This window comes from Ixodes scapularis, unplaced genomic scaffold (genome assembly GCF_016920785.2).
Source record: "Ixodes scapularis isolate PalLabHiFi unplaced genomic scaffold, ASM1692078v2 PGA_scaffold12__126_contigs__length_90152505, whole genome shotgun sequence".
In the NCBI taxonomy this organism is placed as follows: domain Eukaryota; kingdom Metazoa; phylum Arthropoda; class Arachnida; order Ixodida; family Ixodidae; genus Ixodes; species Ixodes scapularis.
Window position 1 is genome coordinate 30,387,748 of NW_024609838.1, and position 12,227 is coordinate 30,399,974.

A 12,227-nucleotide genomic window follows, 5' to 3' on the forward strand; every position below is an offset into this window, starting at 1 on the left:
AGCCGGCGCGCCAAAACCTGCGACCTGCACAATCTTCCCTTGCCCCAGAAAAAAAAAAGAGGAAAATATAAATATGAAAAAACACTGGTGCATGCCCCACCTAACGAGGAAGCCAAATCCCTCAGCGTCTGCTCACGCTATCTAGGAGAGAATAGGAGAGATTGATGAGAAACACACCTGGTCAAATTGCGCTCCGGACACTCTCCGACAAGAGTTCTGGGAAACTAGATGTAAAAGAAAAGCTATGTCACGAAAGCGACCATTCAGCGGCCGGCAATGAAATATGCTGAGTCACTGAGGTGTGAGTTCATGCATGGTATGCCGTCTGGTTATTGCGAGGGCAAGAGCGAGATCTAGGTTTACACTCGCGGAGCTTGCTGAGATATATCTTTCGCAGACGGTTTGTGTGCTAACGTGAGCGAAGGCCTCGGTTCGTCTGCTACGAAGCGCAATACGCAGACAGAAATAAACCGAGAAAATACCGTAAGTCGTCTGCTTGCACGCCGGAAAAAAATAAAGTTGATCGCCTGCTACGGAACCGAGCGAAGCAGCGATGTGAGGCCGGACGCGGGCTGAAATTGTAATCGTCTGTTATTCCACGGTGGAAGTCACGAGCACCCCCCCCCCCCCCCTTTCCCCCAACTCGCGCTTCGTTTAAAAATCTCAATTTGTTCTTCTGCAGTACACAAGCCAACATTGACTAGTGGGTGAAGAAGTACTAAAGGCAAGTACACCAGAGGCCGCAAGGCCTTTCTTACTATTTGCATGATGGTGACATGTCCTCATCAAATATTTTCCCAATTATAAAATTGGGAACGGGTAAAAAAAAAAGCTTATTGGTTGATTACGCGCGAGCTGCGGCGCCACGTCCAATCAACAGCCGAGAATGTTCTCGCTGCAGCACCTTGACCAAAATCGGACCCTGGACATTCCACTGTACCGGATGGCAACGTGCAGAAAACGATTCTTCATACGGTCTATACGTCGGCGGTAGTGTCCACTCGTGGCACCGTATACCACCACCGGCGTTTTCACGAACACGTCAGACCTAATCGATTGGAGCGTTCGGTCCGCCACCGACGCGGCCACCTTCGTGTCTGGAGAAATGCCTCTGTGTGTGTGCTGTGGTCGACCGCGAATTTATCTTTCTGGGAATCCCAAAGCACCTGCGACCTGGAAAAGGAAGACGCCTTACCGTCCATCACGAGGCGGCGAGATCAGTGGAGAGACCCGCGAGACTACGTCGTTGGCATACGTTCCCGACTGAATCATAAGATCTCGTTGAGCAGACAGTCCCGTGGTAGGCCTCAACGAGCTTCACGGCGCTCGTTTTCTTTGTGTGTTTGTAACGCTTTCTTTCTGCTCGTGACTTTTTTTTGTTTCTTCTTTTCTTTGTTGTAGTTGATTTGTTTTGCACTATGTTCAACACACCGATAGACACGGCTTTACCAGTCCCCGAAGTATTGTGTCAAAAGAAGAAATAAAACTCCGGAAAGTTATTGATTTTTTAAAATTTTGTTATTGTCGTGTTTCTCAAACCGAAAGCCCCTACTGGCAACACTGAAGTGTGACGGCAGAAATGGTACAAAATCGGCGGTAAACCACGTTCCCAACGGATTACAAGACGGAAAAATAACGCTACGAAGCTCATTCACCAAGAAGCGCGAAAAAACGGTCGACATACTCTGTTTAAGACAATACGTCGAGCAAGTCGTCTGCTTATTGCGCAGGTGGTGACGTCATAACAACGCCGAGTTCGTATTGGCTTTGATTGAAAGGATGGTGGGTAGACCTCAATGCTACATGCTTCGAGGGCCACCCACTATTTTTTTTTCTTCTTTTTTTCAGTCTGTCAATAAGAGCACGGCGTACTGACGTCATCGCGACCCCTGTGCACGAAGCAGACGAACTTACACTCCGCATACGCTCGCGACCTGAAAGTCTGTACCGTTTGTGACGTCACAACACCGGAGAGCGCGCGGAAATTTGAATGTTGGTTTGGGCGTCATCTTCATCTACGGTTTTCTCAATAGCTATTTTGAATTTCGAGACGAGAAACGGCATACCGTGAAGACTGAAGGTCGGGTATTCAGAAAATGCAATTTGTTTGAGGAGCTAAAAAAGAACGACCGGAGTGCTCCCACTAAACTGGCTACTCTTCGAAGTAACATTTCAGTCACGTTACGGCTTAAAAGTATGGTTTTCAGTTATCTGCTATTCTTGTATTGTGCACTCGACAGCTCGTCTTTTGTGCCCTCAGTGTACAATGATGACGATGAAGAAATTTATTTAAAAAGAAACGAAAAGCGCGATGGGTCGTCTATTTTATTGGAAAATGAGAACAGTGAACAAATGGAACACTTTAAGGGGGGGGGGGGGGAATACAGCCTGCGTCAAATGAATCGCATTGGCCCTTTGCAAGAGACCGCATAAACCGATTCCCTAAAGCATCGCACTGAGAATTTCCTACAGGGGGGGGGGGGGGGGGGGGGGGGGGGGGGCTGAAGACGTGGGCACTAAAATGCAAAAACTATTGAACTTACCTGAATAAAAAGTAAAAAGCTTAGAGCGCGAATTCGCTACTTAAAAAAGGTTTGCCGTCTGCAAATGAACGACATCCGGGAACACTGTAATCCGGGGGATTCAAGAACCGCGAGTGACTGCAGCAGCTGCTGACATATGGCCGAAATACCCCAACAAAGAGTCTTCCTCGTCGATTTTGTGTAGATCCAGTGCGTTTAATTACTAAAATAAAAAAAAATAAAAATGCACTACATCGAAAAAACCTGTACCGCGCCACATTTTACCCCAAAGCGTCGCCTGCTTTGGGAATCAGTGGCCGCGCCTTCTCTACTCTACTCGTATCTTGGTTTGTGGGCCAATTACACACCCCTGTTAGCGGATGGACGCCGCAAGTATCAAATTCAGGTCGTTCATTTATTCTTTTTTTACCCTGTACTCAGGTAAGTTTATTACTTGAACTTTTGATACACAAAGTGCTCCACTTTCGCCCACCTTTGTGCCAAATCTTAGCGCGATAGGTTAAAAAATCGATTGATGCGGTTTCTTTGAAAGGGCCAATGATCCATTTGACGAACGCGGTATACATGGATACTGTCCACCTCAGATCTAACAAAATCAGTGCTGAATGTGATTGTATTTTGCCAAGGGCATCTAAAGCCGTTATCGCATTGCTCATACATCATACAAAAGACAGTCTGCAAGCACAAGTCACAGCAATATTCGTGGTTCGAATGCAGCGTGTCAAATTTTCTCCTTGAACTCATTTCCATGCGGCATTCGAAGCACGGATCTCGCGGTGAGTCGCCTTCGAATGTGTGTGCTGACTGTCTTTTGTAGGGTGTATAAAGATTGTGATCCCGGCTTAAAAATAAATTTACCAGAGAAAATAAGAAAGAAAAAAGAACGTTTTATGTAGACGGGCTTGACGGAAATAGCAGCTGCTTCTTTCTAAGCTTCAAAACGGCATACAGAGCGATTTTCGTTGCGAACTGTTCTGCGCAAAATGTGCGTGGCGAACTGTTCTACTTTGAAGTAAGGAGGGAAACCGAGACTTGCTTCTATCTTGGAGTGAATATCTCGCAAGATGCGCCTCGCAGCGTAATTAATTTGGCATAGAAAATTACGCGCCGAAACTGCTTTTGTGACACATGCCTCCTATCTGTGAACTTAAAAATGTTTTTCTTGAAGTTCCTTGTCTTCTTCAGGGTAATATTGCTTTTGTTAAGAAAATCGGCTCTGAATTTATAACCTTTTATTGTGAACTCTTGGCTAGATTCTCTCGCTAAGATAAGTTTCATGCAAAAGTAACGAACTTCGGGATCGTGTTTGAGTTTCTGGGTCTTTAGATGACGGCTTGCTTATGCACCATTCCCCCTCCCCCCCCCCCCCCCTCTCCTTCAAAAATGAAATCATCCAGGTTTTCCGATATATCATCAGGGGTGACGAGTTTGGCAGACTTCCATGAAGCGCATAGATCAAGAAACCGTCTCCTGACTTTGAAAACCCCAGAACAAAATCAGAAACAGACAACCAAAATAATATTTGAAGACAGCACGTAAGGAATGGAGCAGTATCCTACATTAATTTTTATGGGTATATTTAAAAATATCTCTAAGTTTTTTTTTGTTGTTTTTAAGAAGACTTTTTAGTAAGAAATAATAACAATAAATTACACATTTTTGTACTTGTGGCGTTTATTGGGAGCCTTATACTAACGTTAAATAATTAAAGAAAAATATTGTAATGCGTAGTTTTTCAAGCTTTAATAATATCCATTACCTATGATCTAATCTAATACGCAGAGATGTATATGAAAATCTAAATATATGGCAATTTGAATCAGAACAATCCAGGTGGAAAGCTACATTTTCAGTGATTCTGTAAACTTCTCCATCTGTCTTGGTATACCTTGTCTTGTCGCGACCGGGCAACAAACCGCGAAGGTGTGTCTTAAAGTGTGTTTTGATATGATGCTGAGCAACCGCAGGAAGAAGCACCGTAGACTGGGCCTTCTTTGTGTTTTGTTCACGGAGACAAGAACTTTGCGCATTTGAAAAATGGGCAACTCCCCACTTTAGAAACTGTCGCCAATTCCGCACGTACTATCGCGGAAAATATGAACTGAAAGAGTCGCTTCCTTGGCCTACCCGCCGGTTTTCGAGAAAGCTGTGGTCCAAACTAGGGGTGGAATGCGAAGTTGAGGTCTCCTTTTTTGTGCTATTCGACGGATTGATAGATAATAAAACTTGTGTGAAACGCCCGCGCAGAAAAGACCGGATCGTGTGTTTCAGCTGATCGTGTCCACGGGGGTGCATCCTCTCCCAAAGGAGGCAACAAAATGCAGAATCTAAACCGAGACACGGATAATTAGAATTACGGAAAGCACGCGCGTGCTTTAAAGTTTACCTGTTCTTTTTTTCTTTTTTTTAAATTTTGTATTCTATATTTTTTTTTTTTTAGTTAGAAACATAATTAAAACCTTGTCATTAGCTGAGATTACAGTGATTGGATTTCCCGAGTACTTTGATGGAAAGTAGACGCTCTAGAGATTTTACAGTGTGTGAATCCGCCAAGCTTCGCTGGACATTCTTCTTGTAGCGTGGCATGCTTCCTGCAGCTGCCGCGCATAATTTCAAATGGCAGTTCCATTGAAATATGACGGCGTCATGAAACTGCCTTACAAACTATTCGTTGTTTTTATGTTCGTTTTCCACTCGATGTCGGAGTAGGACAGCTGTTCCAAACAAGGTTTGTTTGGTGAGACGTATGCTGCTCTGCGTTCCGCTCGACTGTGGAACATTTTTGTGTCGCTCTCTTTCAAGCTAAACCAGCGGAGAAAATTACTATAAGGTGAGCACGTTTGGTTGGCGACATGAGGGGAGCAATTTTGTCGGTTTCTTGACACATTAGACCGCGGCCGTTTACAAAAAAAAAAAAAAAAATGCCTGCGTTGCAAAATTGAGCATTACGAGCCCATTTGATCTTCTTCACATAAAGGCTACACAAACCGACGTAACCTCGAAGGGCCATGGGAGTCCGGAAGGCAAGTGGCGCTACCTCTACTGCCTTCTTCGGGGGGGAGGGGGAAAGGGGGGGGGCGGGAGAGGTAGCGTAACTCCCCTTCCAGACGCCAACAGTGATTCGAGATTTCTCCGTGTGCATTCGTCGATTCTAACCTATGCATAGCTTGTACGTGACGCCATCGCACCCTGTTGGCGGTCATTCATACTAGTTTTTGCAGAGAAAGAAAAACACATCTGGTGGTGCAAAGTGTACGCGACAAAAGGTGCGGGCTTAGCAACGAGGCAGCTGATGTTGCGTCAGTACACGTCATGTATATGGAAACGCTTTTTTTCGTGCATACGCACCAAAGAGCAGCGCACCCCATCCTTTATTTATCGTGAGTGTTGATTTCCCCCCGAAGTATTCACGGTGTTTGGAACGTAGTTGCCTAGAGCAATCGTCCAACTAGCCTTTTCGCCCTTCCTGTTCCTGCCTGTTCTCGGCAGTCTGAACGTAGGAAGCGTCGGCAACAATGGGCGAGGACCACACCGGAACCGATGACTGGCTTCAGATCCGTACCATGAAAGCTGATGACGTAGACCAGGTTCTTGACATGTGGAGGGAACTGGGCCGGCATCGAGACGTGGACAACCTGAACATCTTCTACCAGGCGGACCCTGAGGGCTTTTTCGTCGCTATCGACACCAGGAGTGGTGCGTTAGAGCCAAGTAGCTTTGTGCACGTTAGTTCTTATGTAAAACACGAGTGTAAATAAGCGGTTTTTTTTTTTTGCAAACATAGAAATTATGTTTTCATGCTTATTTGAGTAGAGTAGGCCATGTCCGCTACGGCTAATTTCAAATTAAAACATAGAAATAAAACCCACTGAATTTTGTTTGGCACACCATACGCAACCCCACGCGTATACAATCACAATCCAGCTTGAAACGGGTAGCAATGTGCTGGCAGGATTGAAAATCAAACCCAGGAATGATCCTTAGGTGGTTCTGCAGCACATAGCATGCAACATCATTGCATTGGGGGAAATGAGGGGGGGGGGGTGGAGAGAGAGAGAGGGGATGGTGTGAACTTCGTGTAGTTTAAGCTGTGAGTCGTCATACAGTATATTTTTTAACACAGAATGTTTCATTGGTCGTTTTCTATGGGAACATCGTCATGAACAAGAGTCATGAACGAGCGTCATCAACGAGAGTCACGAACGAGCGTCAGGCTGGGAGCATTATACACAAATCCAGTTTCCCCGATAAATTTAGCGAGGAGATTGGCGTCGTGACTTGACATCACGTGACCTCTACACCAGTCCAGCTTTCCAGCCAAATTTAGCGGGGAAAGAACCATAGGAGTATGGGAGAGGGATTGGTTGGAGGAAATGGGGAAGTGAAAGGCTGGGGGAGGGGAAGGGGAGAGGAGGGAGAGATAGGGTGGAGATTTTGGAGAGGGAATAGCGGAGAAAGAGAGAGAGATAGAAAAACAAAATAAAAAGTAAAACTTAACCTTAAAAAGTAAAAATAATAAATAAAAAGATAACAGTAAAAAACAATAAATAAAAACATAACAGCAAAACAGAAATAAATAGTCAAAAAATGAAAAAAGAAATAAATGTGGTTTAATCGGGACACATCCGACAGCATAAATCACAAAATTCTTTGCTCCAAGCTAAAAAAGCTGGGTTTTTGAGGTCCGTTTTTTTCACTCCTCGAAGATTACATTTCAGGACGTTCCCAGGTTGGGGTTTTTAAAAATCAAAAGAGCAGTAGAACTTTTTTAACAGCTGGAGTGCTGCAAGGTTCAGTGTTGTCTCCTTTACTTTTTAATTTATATATAAATGATCTCCCCTAGTGCTGTTTCCCAATGTAAAGTATTTCAGTACGCGGACGGCACGGTGTTAGTGTCATGTCATGCAGATTACCTTATCGCCAATCAACATCTTCAAAATGATATTACTTGCACAATGGATTGGTTTACTTCGAACCTGATTAAGGTGAATGCGTCAAAGCCAAAACTGGTTTGTTTTAAAAATCCACTTAAACGGGTTGAACTCCCGCTTCCTGTAGCGCTATATACTTCCAGCTGCAGATCTTGTGATTGCGAAATTATTGATTGTGTCAAATCTGTAAAATACCTCGGAATATGCTCTGATAGTGATTTATCTTGGTGTACACAATTCACGTATTTGTGCAAAAAGTTAAGAAGTGTTTCGTGCTTACTATACAATGTTAAAATGTTTCTGCCTTTCTCTGTTAGGAAAATGATAGCACAGGCTTTGGGATATAGTTATTTACGGTACGGCACAACACTTTTTATGGGATGTTCGTCGTTCTGGCGCGCAAGAGTTAATTCGTTATGGAAAAGTATTTTGAAAAGTGTCGCGTTTGACATGCCAAACGTTTCAAGTGCAGATATATTTCAGGAACTTCACATGGTCGTCTTTTGAGGGGCTTTTTAGGGAAACCGTCGTGCTGCGTCATTTCTGGAGCTCCAATTTCAAAGCCCCGTATGTTCAAAAGCGGCCAATAAGGCCATCTCTTCGTTTTGAGGTACCGCGTATTCGAACTCGCTATGGTGAGCGTGTGAGAGAGTATTATGTGCCGCATAATACTACCAAAATCAATGCTCCTTATAACGTCGAGAAAAAAACTTAGGAATGCATTACGCAACTTAGAGGAATAAAATCAAATTTTAAAGTGCAAATTTTTTTTCGTTCTTTTTTTTTTTCTTTTAACATTGCGGTTGCAGTATGTCCAAGGTGTTTTTTTGGTGTGTGTATCCTTTTGGTTTGTCTTAAGGCGCACTGAGGTTTCAGAGAACGAGTGTGCTATAGATTGTAAATTGCTTTTTAACTAAAGTTCTTCTTTATCTAATCTGTAGATTTCTTCACCTGCCGAGCCAGGTACACAAGCCCTTGCGGCTTATTCCGGCTCGCTATTGTATTTTGAAAAATGATTGTTCTATCAATAAAGCTATTTTCTATGTTCTATCCTGTGCTTCTTGGTGTTCGTCAGCCACGTGATTTTTGTGTTTTTTTGTTGTTTTTTTCTACAGGGCGGCTGGTGGCCACCTGCTGCTGTGTGAGGCAGCACCCATCGCTCTTCAGCATCGGCATGTACGCTGTGGTGAAGGAGCTCCAGGGCCGTGGCCTGGGACTCCGCCTTTGGAAGACCGCGATCCGGCGGATGGGCGACTCCAACGCGAGCCTCAACTGCTACGCCACAAACGTCGGCCTGTACCGAGACCGCGCTGGCTTCGCTCTGGTTGAACCCTGGGTCATAGTGGTCTTCACCAGCTCAGCCGTGACAGCAGATAGGCTACCGGAGCCGTCAAAGGAACTTCGCGTGGTGCCCGTTGGCACGCTGCTCCCGCAGGTCCGTATGTCTTCCTTCGTGTTGTAACAGTATATGCATATCATAGATTCTAGGGAGGTCGCGAACCATTGTCGAAACTCGAGGTTCGACAGGTGTGGCGAACCTTCGACCTTTTGGCAAAGTTTGACAGAGGGAAGAGACGGAGGTAAGGGGTGTCACGTGAAACGTACAGGTTACGTGACGTCAATTTTCCTGCAAACTTTCGAGTGGTATACTAAATCGATAATAGATCACGTGACAACGATTTTTCCGCTAAATTTAGAAGGCAAACGGCTTGCCTTCTAGACGTCACGTTTAGGTCACGTGACGTCAAATCATATGAAGACCGTTTTCTCGCCATATTTAGCGAAAAATGAATGGATGGACGGACGGAAAGGTCTCTGGGATAAGCTTGCGGTTACGTTCAAAAGCATTATGTGCTTTAAAAAAAAATAGATCTTTAGTTGTATTTAATTAAGTCACTATTTGCGTCCGCATACTCGTGCCCTGACGCCCGCCGCGGTCAATAAAGTTATATTTCTCGGAAATAAATTCTATGCGGGTAAAAACCATGGGAGGGGAGAAGATCAGAGCTCGCGGGTGACGCCAGAGGGCCGAGCTCTGACTGGAATGATTAGCTGGTAGACGAAAAGCAAGCTGACATTGTCTCTATTCACTCCTCGAACGCGTTCAAAACGCCAAATGCCGGACGCCGGCATTTGGCGTTCAAACGCATTCTAAGAGTGAGTAGAGTTAAAGCCAACGAAGTCAACGGGAATTGGAAATCACTTCGATATATCCGCTATTTCGCCATAACCGACTTCGGTTATAACAAAGTGAAAAAGGGAATGGGAAATCGTGATCGCTTCGCTGTAGCCGCTATTTCGTTATAACCGACTTCGGTCATAACGAAGTCCAAAGGGAATGGAAATCGCGATCGCTTCACTGTAGCCGCTATTTCGTTATACCCGACTTCGGTTAACGAAGTGTAAAATAGAATGGGAAATCCTGATCGCTTCGTTGTAGCCGCTATTTCGTTAAAACCGACTTCGGTTAACGAAGTGTAAGAGGGAATGAAAAATCGTGATCGCTTCGTTGTAGCCGTTATTTCGTTATAACCGACTTCGGTTATAACGAAGTGCAAACGGAAATGGAAAATAGTGATTGCTTCGCTGTAGCCTCTATTTCGTTATAACCGACTTCGGTTATAACGAAGTGCAAAAGGGAATGGGAAATCGTGACCGCTTCGCTATATCCCCTATTTCGTTATAACCGACTTCGATTTTAACGAAGTGCAAAAGGAAATGGGAAATCGTGATCGCTTCGCTGTAGCCGCTATTTCGTTATACCCAACTTCGTTATAACCTGTCTCGACAGTATTATATATTGTTTCATTTCTCCGGTGCCGCGCAACGGAGAACTTACTCCACAACGTCACAAGGTCGTTCCGTTTCCCACCGCAGGTGATCGCGTACGACAGGTCAGTCCACCGCTATGACAGAACAGAGGTGGTTACGTTGACTGTCCGCGACCCCCACGGGTTCACGAGGGCCGTCGTACGTCGTCAGGCGGGACGGGACGTGGTGTGCGGCTTCGGCAGGATCGGCAGGAGCGTCCTAGGAGGAGCCATCCTCGGGCCAGTGTACGCCGAGAATGTCGACGTCGCCGGTGCCCTCCTGAGGGTGCTTGTCGAGGGCTACCCGCTGGCTCGGGACGGCCTCTGCATGAAGGTGCCGGGCTGCAACCCCGACGGCTGCGGGCTGGCTCGGAGTCTCGGCTTCGTAAAGTGTTCCGAAGTGCTCCGTTGCTACCGGAATGAAAAAACGCAAGCGCGAGTAGAACACATCTACGCTCTGCACGACAATAACTTCTGCACCTTCTGAACGGTTTCACCTGTATAAAACGTCGTCTTTTTTTTTTTACGCTTTACAAATTTGTTTTATAAGTTTTGTGAGATCTACACTTATGCGATCAGTGCAATTGAGTTAAACGGCCAGGAGGATATAAGTTAAAGGTGCCAATCGTCACTATAAGTTAAAGGTGCCAATCGTCACTATAAGTTAAATAATAATAAAAAAGTTATTTATCTTTTACAGCGAAGCTGTATACCTCTACCGGCCAAGGAAATTTTCGTGTCGTTGGCGTTGTGAGAAAAAAACTCCCGGCGAACAATTGAAGGCAAAGCCGCATATCTCCTTTGAAATCAGGCATACAGCATACAGCAGTATCCATTTCAATAAAGAATACCACAAAGAAAACCACAAAACAAGCATCAAAACCACATGATGGATGACAAGGCGCGTGGGACCAATAGGAACACCCTCCCACGCGTTCTGGTAAAGAAGAGGTTTGCAGCTGCTTCGAAAGGAGTTGACGTCATTCGAACCCCTTGTGTGAAGGTAGGTAGGTAAGTAGGAACGTTTATTTCACTTTTTTGCATTAAGAAATGCTGCGGTGAAAGGGTTTAGGGTGCATGAGCGGGGGACAGGGAGCTTCCATTCTTCTCTGTTTGCCCGGTTGGTGCGACGGCGTCAGAGAATAGATGTACAGTAGGTTCAGGCCTGGTGTTTCGCCTGGGCTCAGTGGTGGAGAGCTGAATGCCTTGAGGCCGCGTGCCGACAGGGGGAGCTGCAGGGTCCTGAATGTACGCGAGCAGCGATCGCCAGAGTTCGATAGCGATTACTTTGGGGAAGGAGGGGTCCGGGCAGGCCCAGGTATGCAGCGGGGTAGGCCTGAAACTCTGCTGGATGGTAGCCAAGGTGCGGGTTCGGGGCTCCGAGTACAGCGGGCAGTCCCAGAGCAGGTGCTCCAGATCAGCGTTTTTGCGGCACAATGCGCACGCACCAGGAAGGTTGGTGGTAGCAGTACAACTGCCCTTTTCGCGGTGGCTGCTGCTGTGCTGACGGAACCGCTGTAGCCGGTAAGGGGTGAGGATGGTCCCGGTCTGAATTTGGCGGACCGTGACAAGCTGCCGGCGAGAGAAGAGTTGCGAAGGAGGGAAGGGTGTAAGGAGGGGATTGGCGGTAGCCAAGAGGTAGGCTCTGCGGTAGTGCCGTGCCTTGAATATCTCTTCCGCTGGGTCGGGTGGTAGTGCACGGGACTCTACTTGTTCGTGAGGAAGGCAAACTGTATCTTTGGATCTTTATCTGGCCTGCACGGATAGTAAGAGCGCGCGTGCGAGGCGGTGAGCTTTTTCGTTGCCGGGTATTCCGGAGTGTCCGGGTACCCAGTGTGTTGTGAGGTCGTGCCCGAGAGCACGTAAGTGTTGCACAACGAGTCTGAGCTGCTCAAAAGCCACGGTGGTGTGCCGAACATCCGCACAAGCCCGATGTGCAGCTT

General features: G+C 46.0%; 1 protein-coding gene across 1 annotated transcript; it reads left to right on the forward strand.

The window, feature by feature from the left end:
* The first annotated feature begins 6,058 nt into the window (after positions 1-6,058).
* LOC115327526 lies at positions 6,059-10,771 on the forward strand. The gene is made up of 3 exons (XM_029988567.4): positions 6,059-6,239; positions 8,590-8,909; positions 10,352-10,771. The coding sequence occupies exons 1-3, from the start codon at positions 6,059-6,061 to the stop codon at positions 10,769-10,771; spliced, it is 921 nt and encodes a 306-aa protein (XP_029844427.2).
* Positions 10,772-12,227: the final 1,456 nt, after the last annotated feature.